Below are 17,081 nucleotides of genomic sequence, written 5' to 3'. Positions count from 1 at the left end.
GAATTGTTTGTTCTATGTTAGAGTATGCCGTGGTGATTTGGGACACCTCCATTTAATCTAGCATCAAATAATTAGAAAGAATACAGAAAAAAGCTCCAAGATTCATTTATTTAGTCGCAGCTGGATCAGCGAATCAATAAAAGAAATGTAATTTGCCTCCGGCTACTGGAAGAAACTGTGTCTGTAGACCGAAGTTTCTTTATCAGTTGGTAAATGGTCATTACAAAACTAACTAATCACATATCTTGATTCCGTCTAGAGGTTATGCAACTGGAACCTGTCTATCACAAACAATTAAGCCTTTAAAAGAAACAGTCAATTCTTTTAAATATTTTCTTTCTTTCCTTGTACAATAAGCAATTGAAATAACCTGTCTAGTGAGGCTGTAATTCAAAAATACTTGTTATAGTTTCAAAAGCATTTGATTTGAAGTGTTCTGTATCCTGTTATGACTGTTTTGTTGCTCTTTTTGCCTAAATGTATATTTTTTTTTGTACCACTCTGCTGTGGCCTTGGACTGCAGCATATACAAGTAAACAAATAAATAAACTAATTTGGCAAAACTGGCTGAACCATGCATGAAGGGTAGTTGCGGGTCCAATGACAAAAAAATATTCGATGACGAATACATAGGGAGATGTGAACCCTCTTATAAGAGACTTGCACTGGAGAGCAATCCTTTTCCTTTTACATGAGATTTTTCTTATAAGCGGGGTACCATGTATGCATTTTCTTTTCAACACCTATTTTAAAGCAGGTATATTGACGTCTCTTATACCGGTTTTTCTATTGCATCAGTGTCTCTTATTAAGGGGGTCAGCTTTATACGATGTAATTTGCTTGACAGTACAAGAAAATGCAGCATGGCAATAAACATATTGAGTATTATTCATTTTTACTGTAAACACTTCCAAGCACCAGTTAGGGTAACTAATATTTTCAAGTTAAAACATAGACTATATACATAAATGTACAAAAACACCAGATAGGAAAAATAATATTGTAAAGTTTCTCTGAGTTGCAAACACCATAAACAGTACTGCATCACAACCGTTCACATTATGCAGCTTTATTCAAGCTGGTAAAGTATATTTAGATGCAAATGAAAAATTATTTGTTTAATTTCTGCCGGGACTCTTCTCAGTACTTTTGACCCATAAAATTTTAGAAAATGCTGCCCATAGTAGGAGGGAGATTGAAGTTTTTGAACGTTTGATTTCTGTTCCTTGTTTTTGGCGAAGGCTCCTGTCTTCCACCTTCACCCATCCCTCGTCTTGTCACTGAAGTGTTTACTCTGAGTTAAACTTCTGTGTGCTCTACTGCTTACTTGCTGATAGGTACTACGTTCCGCTGTGTTGCACACTCGATTTCCACTTGCAGCAGACGCCCCCTGATGACAGTAGAATGCAATTCTTCTGTACATAGTTCTTTGTTGACAGAAAATGATCCAATCGCAAATGATGCCAAAAGCTGGATGTGTAATCAGTTATTGATACTGCTGCTTCATTGATTCTATTGTAGTACTAGTGGGATGAAGAGCAGACTTACGGGAATCATTGCAGTGGTAGTGGACATATGTTTCTATGTAATGAACTCCAGGTTTCAATTCGTCTTGAAGAAAAATTGCAGCATATTCACATAGTGAATGATGATGAGTGGGGTGAAGCGTTTGTCCGGGTGTCTGTCTATGTGTCTGTCCGTCCATGTGTCTGTCTGTGTGTCCGTCCATCCATGCGTTCATCCATCTGTTTGTGCGTTCGTCCGTTCATCCCTGCTTTCGTATGTCCGTCCGTGCGTCCATCCATGCATCCAACCAAGCACGATGGGGCAAGCGCACGATCCAGGAGAATGAAAAATAATAGGAGCGAGCACCCTTTTATGGCACTCGCACCCCGCTCAGCCTTATGCAGCCTGCACAGCAGCCAATTGGAGAGCAGCTGCACCTCCAACACCATCTAGCATACATTCACCCAACCGCCATATTGCGTGCATCTCTACGGGACAGTGCTACCTATTAAATGATAAGGGAGATGCTACTGTGGTGATACGCCGTATGGAGCAACGCCGATCAACGACCAACCAGGTTTGCCCCTAAAAGCTGTACATTATAATTTGCCATCTGCCTTTCTAGTTCCCACACATGCCATGCGCAGCTAGTGGAACAATGATCTCCGAGTCCTGCACGATATTATTCTGGGGGTGCTCTCGCTAAGGCTTGGATTTGAACACTGTTGATTTACAAGTGCTGCAGATTTACGCACAGGCAGATCACCCTCTTGCTGCTCCGCACACGCACTCGATAACGTCAATGCCATTGCCGGCTCACGATGGCTGCGACACCACGAACCCACCACAAGCGTGCACCTCACTATGTGAAAAGCACGTGCCACGGTTGTCCCGGCCTGATGTTTCCGCATTCATGGACCTGTGTACCTGTCCAAGCACACCAGACGTCCTACAATGCTGAGTTAAGCGTTGCGTCGACACTGCAATCGACTCTGTAAACACCAACTCACTACCAGCGTTAGCAGCCACAGCTCACGACAGCTGACTCCATCCCCATCTATCCCTGCAAGTCATCGTAGAACACGCTTGTGCATGGCCAGAGCACCCCAACCTCTACTTCTTCGTTTATTGCGATTCTCCCAGTGCCGATCACCAGAACAATCACGAATACCCCGTGCCCTTTCATGTTGACGACCATGTCTGTCAAATGGAAACTTCTTGACTATGACTCCATCTACATGGCGGGGGAGGGGGGCCTTGTCACGTGCTGCCATTGCTGACGCAGCGACGACAACGAAGTTCATGCAGGCGCAAGTCATGGAATAAAATTGTCGGTTTTTGTTATTCGATGTAGCAGCGTCCTTTTTTCTCTGCCTTTGTGCTACACCAACATTGAGGGACTGGGCACAGTTGAGGGCATTGTGAATGAAGTACACGGCAAGAGAAAATTGGAGGAATCACATGGCGAGGGCGATGAAATGAAGCCAGGGCCCACAAGCGCGCTTGTGGCAATTGGCTACATTAATAGCCTCAGGCAGCTTGTATATGCCACGGGGCTCGGCGGAGAGCATGTTGCCGCTTTACATCAACTTGAGGCAATCCTTATCGCTTCTACTTTTCGAAACAAATGCATCACGGACTTTTTGGGGAGAAAAATTCGTGTTTTCACTCGCAACTTCTTTAAAAGTTGTGTTTCATTTACTACGAAATTCGGGATACAGTGAATGGATGTTGCGTCGCGCTCAGGTTTGTTATAAGCGGGCTCAACTGTATAACAAACTTGTTCCTGCGTTAGATGCGACATTGTTATAATGAGGCTTGAGTGTGTACCTATCTTGAGTGAGCTTTAGTGGTCTCTATATATATATATTTTTCTGGCCCTTGTTTGCGCAATCTTCCTGTCCGCAGAAGGAAGACGAACTGGCCGAGTGCCAGCTGGACGGCCGAGTGGCCAAGCGGGAAGCCAAGCGTCTGGAGGAGAGCGAGCGGCTGGCACGCGAGCACCGCGATCGTCTCCAGGAGGAGATGTCCGAGCTGCAGAAGCAGGCTGAGGAGATGAGGGCGAGGGTCACTCAGCTTGAGCACTCCCTGGCTGTAGCAGAGAGGGAGGCCACTTCAGCTAAACTGGCTCACGAGGTATTCAAACTTTACATTTCAAGCTTGGTAAATAAGTACGTGTATGCGAACAGCAATCCTTGAGACCAAACTGAATACCGTATTTACTCGCGTAATCCTCGCACTCGCATAATTCTCGCACCCCCCACATCGCCCAACAAAAATACGATTTCTTTTTTTTCGTCGTGTAATTAGCGCACCCCCGAAAACTGATGCAATAATGTTGTCTGCTCGTTCCAGCCACTGATGATGATAGCGCGTACCATCTTATAAGCATCAAGCGTACTATTGCACGGAGGTTCAATTCAATCTAAGCCAAGCCAAAGCGGCAAGTGCGCGTTGCGGCGTGTTTTGTATGTAACTTAAAAGTGTGGCAATTTGGGCTAGTTCGTATGACATGACGATAGTTATAGCGCGAAAACAGAAAAATGACAAAGAGCTCCCGTGTCCTTCTTGTCTCTTTGTCGTCGTTCTGTTCTCGTGCTATGAATATCGTGTTTTGTATGTTGTGTCGGTGATCTTGTCACGTAATGGGGCGATACTGAAGCAACACTGCTGCTTTCAAGTTGAAAGTGATAGATCATGCACATGCCCCACCGCGGTGGTCTAGTGGCTAAGGTACTCGGCTGGTGACCCGCAGGTCGCGGGTTCGATTCCCGGCTGCGGCGGCTGCATTTTTGATGGAGGCGAAAATGTTGTAGGCCCGTGTACTCAGATTTGGGTGCACGTTAAAGAACCCCAGGTGGTCGAAATTTCCGGAGCCCTCCACTACGGCGTCTCTCATAATCAAATGGTGGTTTTGGGACGTAAAACCCCACAAATCAATCAATCAATAGATCATGCACTAAACAACGGCAACAGGGCCGCCAGTAGGCGCTTCAGAGCCTACGAGTTTTGTGTTCGCTACTGGTGACGACAGCTGAAAGTTACCAAGACGCGTTGGGCCTGCCGTGTGCCTAAAACTCGGATTGATGGTAAACTTTATTTCTCTGGAAGGAAACTGCGGACAATTCTGTTAAATAGCTATCAGCCCAATACTGACGTCCTACGTTTACCTTTTGAGGGCTCCTGTTGAGCGACGAATGCTACTGCTACGCCCGCAACGCCCACAAGCTTTGCTTATGGTATTCTAATTCTCGACTATTCGCTTGCACATTTTGTGTCTCAAATAAATCTTGCCTTGTGTTGAACCTGTGCTTTTATTGTTGAGGTAAGTTTTAATTAGTACTTCTCAAAGCTTGCTGTTAGTTGCTGGTGTGAGAATCCCGATTTGCGGCCACTTCGTTTTCTTTTTTACTCTGTACGTTTTCGTGGAAAGTTTTCCCCGCGTAATACTCGCACCCCCCAACTTTACATTGGTTTTCTGCCAAAAAAGTGCTAGGATTATGCGAGTAAATATGATATGCCAGAGTCAACTTGAACACTGCATATACATTAAAGGGACATTAAAGGCAAATGATAAGTCTGTGTTTATTGTTGAAATAGTGTCCAGAGACACCACATAGTGCTACTTTCGTGTGAAGAAAGTGCTTATTTTTAAATGAAATCAGTTCATTACGTTTTAGGGGTCGGTCCACATCGCGTTAGCGCACTTCAAACCGCCTAAAAGCAGTCTTTCTGGCGTCACTGTTGCCGTGCCCAACGTTGCCGGCATTTACTGCACGGTGGCCATGACCACTACCAGCAGAGTGAAAGTAGGGGAAACCACAGCAGCAACAACGGCCATTGTACAATTTGCTGCTTGCTCGGTTTAACTGGGCACCGCTGGATGGCACCACCTATCCAGCCCAACCAGGCGAAAACGAAACTTTTGAACCAGTGCGTCATTCCCCATAGTAATGGCAGGCAGTTCTTTTTTTCTATAAATTGAACAGAAATTGACAAGCAGCGTTTTATTGCATTTCTTAATGCACAAAAGGTTTATTTTTTATTGCAGCTAGTTCGATTACTAATGATTAATTATTTTCGGACACTCTCATGTCATTGGGATCCTTTCCAAAATGTCCCACTCATTGCGCATGTCGTGTGATACATTTAGCTTAACTTCTGGCTAAGTAGGGCTTTGCTGTTCATAATATTGCCATTTTAGACGTCATACATTGAGCTTTAGCTCTGACATAAGTTGTTGTTCGCCTTTAGTGTCCCTTTAAATGTGAAGCTCCTAGCGTCCATGCTCTGTTTCATACATCAGATGCAACTCTGTTAAAGCTATGCAAAGAACATTGGTCAGCGAGATGTAAAACTCTGCATCTCACAGTTGCCTTCCGTCAATATAAATGCTCGTGCAAGCCTCTGCGATTGGCTCTAGCTGTGCGCTGCCACGGAATTACAGAGGCCAGGATACGAAAACAGAGATGCTAAATGATCCAGAAATACGTGTTTTTGTATTACAGGGGTTTATTTAAAAGGAAAAAAACATGGTTATTTGTTACTTAGCTTGAAGATGAAAATAGTAGAATCGCGGGGGGTAAAATAATCGGGCTATTTTATAGTACAAACAGGCCTACTTCTAAAAGTCTCACTGCCTTCCGCAACAGTGCATCCGAGTATAGTTGATTGAATTTTGTCACGGCAGCATCAGTCTTGCTGAAGAATATGGGCCGATTCTAGAGACAATGAAAAGAAACAAGAAACGCAAAGTGTGGTGCTTATTGAACAGGCGGACATCACGCATCATCGTCGAGTGACATAATTGCAGGAGTAAGTTCATCGTGTGACGTCATTTTTGGCACAGTGTCATGAGGTGATATCGTCCTGTGACAGTGACGTCATTTCTGGACCTTTGGCGTAATGACATCGTCGTGCTAAATCTGAATGTATGACATGATCATGTTATGTCACGTCCAGCGTGACCCCACCCGTAGGTCGCGTGCATGTTGGTACCATCAGACATCCAACACCGGATTTCATGCTTATTGTTCAAAAAGTTCACCTTCCATAAGTTGCATATATTGTAGGCCCGTGTGGTTAGATTTGGGTGCACATTAAAGAACCTCTGGAGGTTGAAATTTCTGGAGCCCTCTACTACGGCATCTCTCATAATCATATGGTGGTTTTGGGGCGTTAAACCCCACATAACAATCAAAAGTTGCATATTCATGAGCCTGACTCGGGAATATGTAACAGATATTTAAAATTTTCTAGGAAAACTGAATGACTTTATATTTTGGCACAGATCATTTACGCACCAAAAATGTGGTATATTAAAAGTTTTACTGAGATCAGTTCACATGAAAAAATCGTTGGAGTTGCTCCAAAAAAAAAAAAATGCTATTTCTTAGCACTAATGTCTTGTGTTACTGCCAAACTGGTCGTATAATATGTTTGCCTGCTGCCAGATCTCGTATTATTAAGAAAATGTGTGCAATCTTCACGATGATGAGCTCACGTATTAACACAGCAACTTTTCATATTACTTTACCAACCCTGTGAAGGTCAAATGCGGGCGTGCAACCCTGTTTCGTTAAGCATCTTCATCTATTGGTTGACTGTGCGGGCAGTTCGGTGCTGTTGCAAGCTGTTCCAGTTTCAGGTTTATCACTTCCTTTGATCGTGTGCACACATATTGTAGTATGCAAGAAGCGATTCCCAAAGACCTCCCATTCATGAAGGGATAATGTTCTGAATTTCAAAGAGCAGCAAAAGAAAAAATAGACATTCTTGCGGAATGTCGCAGACAGGCAGTAGCATCCGGTCTTTGTCCTGGAATGTGTTCTTCTTCATTTTCATTTTTTTTTCTAATCTATTTTTACTGTTATTATATTTATGTATTTTACTAATTTATTCTGATACCTTCATTGTGGCAGGGAGGGCTTTGGGCTGACAGAATAACTTTGAAGTTTATGTTCTCTCAATTTTATCTACCTCCCAAGTTTTGTAAGGCCTTGTTTTCTCCCCTCCCCTCTAACCCCTCCCTCATCATTGCAGACCGAAAAGGCAAAGCTGGAAGAACGCATTCAGATGCTGAGGGACAGTTGTGTTGTAGGTGGCACTTCATATCGATTGCCTGCGCATGGGCTCGGCATCCTTTCTCAATTCTTGCATTCTTCCTGGCTTCATTAGCACACTCATCTTCTGATTTCCTTTCTCTTGGTTTATGTTATTAAATATGATCGTGCTGTGGTGCAGAAGGTCTTGACTAGAGATACTATTTAGTTGTTAGTATAAATGATTAATGACAGATGGCTGAGGGCCTATGCTGTATTGGAACTTCGTGTGAGATTTGCAGATTTGATTTTTTTTTTCATGGCGGGTGCATTTCCACAGAGGTTCACTGCGAGAGCAATTGCTTTGGGTGGACCATGTCTTGGGTGCACGTTCAAGATCCCTGAGTGGTCACAATTAATCTTAGGCTTCCCGCGAAGTCAGCAGCTTTTGAAAGTTTGAACATCACTTTCTGGTTGTCTGCTGCCGCGCTATTACGTCTAAACTCAACAGTTGAACGGACTCGTTGTTAACGACTCATTAAACGTTAGAGTGCATATCCACCACACTTGTACTCACTAATGCATGCAAGCATCAACACTCGTGTTGTATTACATGTACACGCCACTTGTGTTATGGTGGAGACTTAGTCTCACGACAAGTGTACAGTGCAATGTCTGAGGTACTTAGACACCAAGTACAGTGTGTAAGCTGTCTTACATTAGTGTGAAATTGCACACCTGTTTAAATGTTTTTAAAGTGATCAGCTTGACGTGACTTGATATTTAATTCGTACCATGGTGTCGAAAGTACTAATCAGCTACAGCTATCGCTTTTGTGCAACATATGCGTAACGCTAACGAGCTGGCTCTGGTCACAAGGAGGTGTTATTCAGTGTGCAGAGTCGCTAAACCTTTCGATACCAAATTTGAAGACCAGTCCAATATGTGCAATTGCAAATTCGCATGTTAGAAAGACGTTCACAATTTGTTCTCACAGCGGTTGTCTCTTTCCAATGCATACTAAGCGCATTTCAATCTTCTTTTCCTATGCATTGCCTCAAGTTCTTTGTGGTGGTGGTTTCGTTTTTCACGCCTTGGCAATCACATGCTTTTAGCGCCTCCAACTTGCACAAAAGCTGCACACGCTTTGCCGGTAGTTAGGATGCCATGCAGGCGTGCATTTCCGGGATTGAATTTTTCACATCTCCGCAGTCGACGAAAGATCTTGAAGCCAAGTGCGTCTCCAAGGCCGACGAATGCCGCGAGCTGACAGTGAAATGCAAGGTATGTGGAACAGTGTTTTCTATTTTGCCAAAAGAAAGGTAATCGGGCACTTGGCTTAAAAATGTTCACTGTAACAGCGCTACCCGAAACGACCGGGCCCGTATAATTATAATGTACGCTTTTGTGCGCGTCTAACGCTGTCATTCATTACATTACCAAGTAAAATTGCACACTCCCTGTTTGTTGACTTCATCCAAAATGATAAATGTTTGATATTTCTCATTATAACTCTTAAATAGTGTTTTTCAACAATGCTTTGCCTTAAAATTTCTTTTGTAATAATGCTTGTGCTAGTATGGGATGGAAAATGTAAAAAGAAGGGAAAAGCGGTAATGCCGTGACATACTTGTTTTCTGGGTATAATAGTTTTTGAATAAGCAGTTTAAATAGTCAATCAAAATCGAGATGACTATTGTATATACAGTCATCTCATGAAAACCTGAATTATGAGAAAGCTGTGGCTGAACCTCAACCATAAAATTTAGAATGTATGTTCCTTAGAACAAACCTTCTATCACATTTTGTATCGCATGCTTGGAACAGTGCTTTTAAGATCTTGTTTGTAAAGTTATTAAAGATTGAACTTGGAGATTTATGTGGTGGCACTAGAGAAATACCACTCATAACTCTGTCATGTTATGTTTGTTTATGTCTCTGTCTGTTTATGTTAAACTATATTACCCTAATTTCCTCTGCAGACTTCTACTTATCGAAAAAAAAAAAGTAAATGACTCAGTCACCTTACCGAAAAAATGTCATTGAGCAAAGTTGTTGATTGCAGATTCAGCAAAGAATTAAGGAAATAAATGTAAGTAAACTGGCAGACGAGATCCGTTTTGCGTTGACCATATTTCAAAAGTAGCCATGTCTCCCATATCTCAGAGTTTCATTGTGACAACAATTCTCTCTGAAGATTTGCTCTTTTCAGAAATGATGTGGCAGGCTCATTTTGGCTTCTGTATGTTCCAATAACATTGTTAGAGCATTCAAATATGACTAATTTTATAAAAGTGATGAATGATAGGAAAAACAAATTTCCATTTTCCTTGGTCTCATATGGTGAAAATGGCAAAACACATTTTATGAAGTGAACACCTCGTACTCTGTTAGCGAAAAAGTAAAGTGTTAATCTCCTATATATAAATATATATATATATATCACGGCTGATTATTTTTTCACCCACTTTTCTTTCTTCTGATTTACATTCCATTGGTTCTAATGACTTCCCCTATACATTCCTTGGCATTACTGTCTGTTAGATCTCATTAATATTGTGTCAAAACATGGAAAAACGAGCCCTTAGGTATACACTTCTTTTCCTTATATATATATATATATATATATATATATATATATATATATATATATATATATATATATATATATATATATATATATATATATATATACACACACACACACACACACACACACACACACACACACACACAGACAAGGAGGGGGGAGATATTTTATGTCCACCAGGTGATTAACCCGTCTTTTACCATATTCCACTGCCTGGCTTTTTTGTAGTTAACTTTGTTTTCTAGAATATAACGTTTTAAAAACAACTTTGAGCAAGAAAGGCTGATTGACCATGTTGACGTTTTTTTTAAAGCCGAAATTTCCGGGACCCTCCACTTCGGCGTCTCTCAAAATCGTAGGGTGGTTTTGTGACGTTAAACCCCACATATCAATCAGTAAATTTTTTTATAGCCTTTTAAGGTGGTAAGCCACCTTCAAAAGTTTTTTTTTTTTTGCCAAATAAAATTTAGGGTTTTGTTTTTCTTGCACGCCCAAACATTCACGTATATGTTGCAACAAAAATTATCCTCCTAGCGTGATTAGTTCACGAGTTACAGCAAGTTTTCTATACCTTATGCTCCAATAGCAAAACCGAAACCACATTTCCAACTGTGGTTTCGGCTTCAAAATATCGCTTTCAAAAGCAATTGTTGTTTCATCTATAATAATGCTATTCAAAATACTTTATGCATTTTATTGTGACTGTTATATAAGATGATGTCACTAAATACAACTTTGTGTTTAAAAGTCTTCGTTAATCTCTAACAACAGCCACAAAGGGGACGCACAATGCTCGTCGGAATTTTTGTTGTTTGCCTTGGTCAGGCTACGTCAGGCTTCATTCTGCATTTGTTCCACGTGTCAACGCTACTGGGGCTGTATCCTTAGGCCACCTGGACCATATTACGACCAGCATGGGGAAGTGCAGAACACAGAAGACAAAGAAGCGCAAGTTTGCTGGAAATCGCTACACGACGACGAGGCTGCCTACTGACACAGACGCCGGTATTTCGGCGACCGCGAAGAAGCTTGGGGACATAAACAAGGCATACCAGGCTCCACTAGAGAATTCTGCGCTCCAAGGGAACAGGATAATGTACATTGGTATTCTTTCTTCAGTGTTTTCATCGCTGGCATGTTTCGAATGCATGAACACAACACTGAAGCTCGAGGAACGCTCTCACCAACGTATATGCTCTGCTTGTGCGATCGTGTGTACCGACTGTGGGTTCAAGCGCCCATTTCATACGTCGAGAAAGGTGGGTCGTGCCAATGAGAACAATCTACGTCTGGTTTACGCGATGCGTCAGTTTGGAAATGGGCACGCTGGTGCGAAAACTTTTTCCAAGGTGATGAACATGCCTGCTCCTCCACGTCACTCCGCCTTCGACAAATTGTCATCTCTGCTTTCTGCAGCGGCAGGAGAAGTGGCGTCGAAGTCGATGACTGATGGTGCTGTGGAAGTTCGTCGAGTTGTGGGGAGTGCCGAGTGTGGTGTTTCAGGTGATGGCACGTGGCAGAAGCGTGGCCATTCATCTTTGAACGGTTGTGTGTCGGTGATTTCTGTTGACATGGGAAAGGTCATTGATGTTGAGGCCCTTTCTAGTACGTGTAAGTCTTGTAAAACCAAAAGCAAGTTAAGGCAACATAGTGCTTCGTACCAGGAATAGAAGGCAAACCACACTTCCTGTCAAGCAAACCATGAAGGAAGTGCTGGCAGTATAGAGACTGTTGATCTATACTGAATATTTAAAAGGTCGAAAGGCAAAAGAGATTTGAAGTACCTGCAGTACTACGGCGATGGTGATTCCAAGAGTTATGCTGCTGTCAAAGACATATATGGAAAGGACAGTGTGCAGAAACTGGAATGTATTGGGCATGTCCAGAAGCGTGTTGGCTTCCGCCTCAGAAAACTGAAGAAGACAGTGCGTGGACTCGGTGGTAAGGGAAAGCTCACTGATGCGCTCATTGACCGCCTGCAAAACTACTATGGCATCGCCATAAGGGCTAATGTGGGGAACCTTTCTGCAATAAAAAAGGCTACCCTTGCCAGTCTTTTTCATTGCAGCTCTACCGACAAGCAGCCGAGACATGGCCTGTGTCCACTTGGACCGAAAAGCTGGTGCGGATACCAAAGGGTTGAAGCACTTGGCCAAGGGAAATATGTACACAAAGGAGGACTTCCAAATGATGTGCTCAACAAAGTTAAAACTGTCTACAGTGATCTGTGCTGTGATGAACTTCTAATGAAGTGCCTTCATGGAAAGACTCAAAATGCTAATGAGTGTTTCAATGGTCTAATATGGCAGCGGGCACCCAAAGAGATCTACGTAAGCTTGTCTACAGTAATGTTTGCCTTGCATGATGCTGTGGCACACTTTAATAATGGCAGTGTAAGCACCCTAGATATCCTGAGGCAAGCTGGCATAGAACCAGGGTACCACAGGATGAAAGCTTGCATCGCCAGGGATCACCTGCACATGCAGAATACTAAACGCAAGTCAGCGGATGGGACAAAACAGGCCAGGAAGAAAAGACGAGCAGCCACCCGAACAAAAGGAGACAGTAATGCTTCCGCAGAAGTGGCCCAGCTATGAATCTGGTGAATTTTAGGCCTGCATGCAAAGATTGTGACCATTTTTACAAGCTCGGAAATCTTTGTTTACGTTTTTCTAAAAATAACAATTTGCTCCAAATGTTGCGACGCAAACTTTCATAACCTATTTCTCAGCGTATACTTTGAACTGAAATTTTGCACAATGATTTACAACATATGTATCTGTGCAGTGAACTAGAATAAAAGAAATCCATGGAATATTTTTCAGTTCACAGCTGAATTCTCCAACAGGTTCAGTCTAAATTGGCTCTTCTTTTCCCGTTTTTTGGTTTTTTTAGCATTACTTCCTTGATATTCACTGTGTAATATCTGTTCTAGTTCACTGCATTGCTCCAGCCATTAGTTATACAAATGTCAAAGCTTTACTGAATAAAACCACCCATTAGTCACTTATCACAGCTGGCGTGGCTAGCACTTTGAATGCATTTTTTGACAAAGATTACCTCCCAATAAATAAATATTCAATATTTTGCACTGTAAATAGCTGGGTAAATTAAATAAGACATGCTGGTTTTGCGGAAAAAGTTATTTCAACACTGCCTGCCCTTAAAAAAATGTTTGTTTTTGAGTGGCCTACCACCTTAAATATGTGATCTGAGTTTTTCTGCACTGATGATATTTCTACTCGCTCATCTCTTTGTGCCCTCACCCTCCCACCCCCTCCTCCGTGCCGATGTTACGACTGTGAGAAGCTCCTTTATGCCACAGCCTTGGTTCTGATGTTTTACTACTATATTTTTGTCTAGCATTGTCCTGCCTCTCGTCGTGTCTTGCCCGATTGATTACTGGAGGCATGGTTTTATTTTTCTGTCTTGAATACGTCTTGAAGGCTTTCTTGAATGATATTTCATTTTTCATGTCCCTGTCTCGTTTTGCTCTGGGGTTCTGCATGTCTTCATTTGCAGGATGAGGTGCTTATATCTTTTGTGTAACTTAATTTTTCTTCTTGAGGTACTGTGGTTACGTTTATGTATGTAAGGCTGCAGAGCATGAATGAAGTAGAGAGCACCCGAAGTGACAGACAGGAGGCAAGATATTTCCTTGCATGTTAAAATTGCTAGCGCTGTCCAAACATTGAGACATCATGCAAAGAAAACAAAAGAACATTTGCTGTAGGCAAATGCACTAACTGCAGAATTTCTGAAAGTAAACAAAGCATAGATGATAAGTATGGTATGTGTGTATATTAAAAAAGTAATACACATTCATCTTTCTCCTAATAGATTGGTTTGATGAAGCCCATACTTCATAACCTACTGACAGTGAATTCATTGATGACATCATTGAAAATGTTTGGTTATCGTCTTATAGTCTTTGGTAGCCAGATGTAACAAGTCTTGAAATTAACATAACCTACTTACAATACAAACCCATACATTTAAGCACTTAGGCATTGGAATAAATTAGCTCTTTTCTTCGCTCAGTATAGTAATGCGGCTGATTGTGAAGGTAACTGTAAACTGTAACAGTGAAAAGGGCTAAGTAAATCTCAGTATAAAGTGCTCTTGATGCCGTCGTACTATCAACCCGAAGTGCAATCTTTTTGGATAAGTACTCTGCCACCAGGAACGCGTGACAGCACAAATTGTGGTAATGATGTCATCGCTTGCTACCTATTTTTGTAGCTCTTTAATTAGCTGCGTAGCTCGTGCAGTGATGTGTAATGAACCTCTTCTGGTGCCTGAAAAACAGTATGCATGTGTCTATATTTTGGAAACGGTGTACGTTAGCATGTGCCGAAGATGAGGTGCAACTTGTAGTTTTATACACTTTTTTGTACTCTTATACACGCACAGAGTAGGTTAGCTTACATTATGCATGGTAGATAGCTTAAGAAAATACCTTTATCCTGTATCTGAATAGTTAACGGCAGTGCTTGCTTTTCTGTGGGCCAATACTGTATGCCTAATGTTCCTCGTGTCTGCCTTGGAAAAGTGCTTTAAGGTGCTGAACTATATCTTACCATGTAATTATGTATCGAAATGGTGCCTGCTATTATTTTTTTACTTCAGTTTTTGTGGATGCTTTTAAGCAGTACTTTTTATAGTGCAAGAGGATAATGTATGTAGTTCCTGAGATTCCTTTTTGAACATGAAGTTAAAATGCATGCAAATTGAACAATGAGGATCGTGCCTGTATTGTGCCGTTGTTTATACATTTATTATTATATTATTGCTGATACCACCAGAGCTCTCGTATACAAGCCCTATTTCATTATTTGGTCAATTCAACAAGTTTATTGGAGTGGTAATTGCCTAGATATATGTTTTCATATACGTATATCATACAGCTTTTGTTGGTAGAGTGATTTGCACATCAGATTTGCGTGTCGAAGAGTTCGTACAGGTTTGGTTAGCCATTGCCCAAAATCTATGAAAGACTTTGCTAACATTCATCTTTATATTTCCAGTGCGATTTTTGGCTATATAGGAAAATCTTTAATCTTTAATTGCTTCATTACCTACATACAGCTCTAATTTCACTGCTTTTATACTTTGCTATGCTCGTTGAAGGTCCTGAACTTTTTTTGCGACCTACTAAGGATGCATATACAATGTCTTTGACAGGAGAACAACAGAACAAATACTAGCAGTAATAGAGGTTCTGACTGACATGTTCACAAAAGTAATTGATCGGAAATTTCGATATTAGGCAAAACTTGAGTATCTACCACTTGCAAATAACATGTGAACTTTTATAATACAAAAGTTGCAACGGAGCTCTCTTGCACAGCTTTGCTGTAAAAGTAATTGCCTCTGATGCACTGAAAAGCATCAAGAGGGTTACAGCATCACTAGTTTAATCTTGTATGAAGAGAGAGCTCTGAGTAGTCGGCATTATTTTTATTATTGGTGCCGAGCTGTTTACGTTGGGAACCCGGTTCCGTTCCCTGGTTTGGAATGACACGGGTCGTCGTCGTGCCTGCTCGTTTCTGGTGCTGTGCAAGTGTCCTCGTTTTAGTTGCGGTATCTTTATCTTTTTTTTCATGTTTATTTAACTTGGTTTTGCATGTCTTTTTGTTTTTCATTCGTTTCCTATCCCCGTCTCCCTTTTATTATTTGCTTTCCCGACCTCCCCCGTTCCGTCCCCCACAACAACCGCGACCTCGCACGAGACAGGTGCTGCAACTGGAAGCACAGCGAGAGGCCGAAGTGCGCGCGCAGGTGCTGAACAGCTCCAAAGAGCTCGAAGAGGAGCTCAAGAGAGAGCAAGCCAAGAGTGAGAAGCTGCTCAAGGTGAGGCACGAAATTCATGCTACTCCTCCTTGCGTAAGCTTAGCTGGTAACAGTTCTGGGTTAACGAGCGAAATTTCAATCAAGTCTGTCGGAAAATGAGTCGTTTTCGAAATGTGAGTGCTCATGAGTGGTGTGCTTGATCGGGCTGGTTGGTGCTTAGCACGTGATAAAACAGTACGTAAGATGGGACGAGACGGAGACACATGCTAACAAGCAAGGCTTATTGTAAAACAGCTGCTATATACAGGAAACGGGCATATGTGCAGAACGAAACATAAGATGCAATGCATATACATGTAATACAGGCCATACAATTATAAATCTGCTCGAGCACTTTATCAGAAAGCTGTCACATTGCCCTTGAGATATCCAATTTCACTGCAGTGAAGAGAAATTGAAAACACGTTTATGCGAGAAGCACCATGTTTCTGAATTTGAAAAACTACTTCACTTGCATTTCTCTGCAGTGCCCAGTGACCACTCGCTTATGTGGAATTGGCTGAGATCTGCAATTTTTTCAATTGTCAGCCAAATGAGGGCTTCTATCATAGCTAGTAAGCTTCAACAGTTGATGCTGTCATATCATGGTCCTTATCAAACTTGTTTCAGCATTACGCAGTGGCTATTATAGGAGAAATAGTCCCTACAGAAGACACCGAAAGGGGTTCAACAAGGGTTTTGTTGAATTGTGTAACCTTGGCACAAGTGCGATTGCCTACATTGGAACTTTTGTACTGATTAAGACAAGTACGCTTGTCGTATTATTGGCTGCAGCAGAAGGCATCTTTCATTTTACTTGTGTTGACAATGTCAGGAAGGAGAGTGTAATGATAGTACGCAAAGCGTTGTGTTCACCGATAGCAAAGTGGTATGGTACAGGTGCCTAAATCATTAAATATTGTGCTCAAGCAGCAGCTCTTTTTGCGTATCTTCGCCATATGACTGAAGCAAATTCCAAAAAGGGTGAGGACAAGTACATGCTCACAAGGCAATGTTTTGCAACTTGGTTCCATCATACTGCGTTGACAGACAAAAAAAGTTACCGTTGCGCATGATAATTAGATTCTGGCGGCGGTACACTTACCCATTGA

General features: G+C 41.9%; 1 protein-coding gene and 1 pseudogene across 7 annotated transcripts in view; both read left to right on the top strand.

Annotated features, from left to right (window-relative positions):
* The window catches only part of sti (citron rho-interacting kinase sticky), a 135,938-nt gene that overhangs the window by 44,324 nt on the left and 74,533 nt on the right, over positions 1 to 17,081 (top strand). For 6 of the 7 annotated variants that reach the window (XM_075889996.1, XM_075890000.1, XM_075889999.1 and 3 more), the window contains exons 18-21: positions 3,415 to 3,642; positions 7,549 to 7,602; positions 8,760 to 8,831; positions 15,874 to 15,990. In XM_075889996.1, coding sequence (XP_075746111.1) covers positions 3,415 to 3,642; positions 7,549 to 7,602; positions 8,760 to 8,831; positions 15,874 to 15,990 — 471 coding nt within the window. The remainder of the gene's footprint in view (positions 1 to 3,414; positions 3,643 to 7,548; positions 7,603 to 8,759; positions 8,832 to 15,873; positions 15,991 to 17,081) is intronic. The other variant, XM_075890001.1, reaches the window with a different exon arrangement.
* LOC142803836 (uncharacterized) lies at positions 10,742 to 15,860 on the top strand (annotated as a pseudogene).

The sequence above is a fragment of the Rhipicephalus microplus genome, chromosome 3 (assembly GCF_043290135.1).
Source record: "Rhipicephalus microplus isolate Deutch F79 chromosome 3, USDA_Rmic, whole genome shotgun sequence".
In the NCBI taxonomy this organism is placed as follows: Eukaryota; Metazoa; Arthropoda; class Arachnida; order Ixodida; family Ixodidae; genus Rhipicephalus; species Rhipicephalus microplus.
Note: the sequence above shows the minus strand (reverse complement) of the source record. Positions and strands in the feature narration are given on the sequence as shown.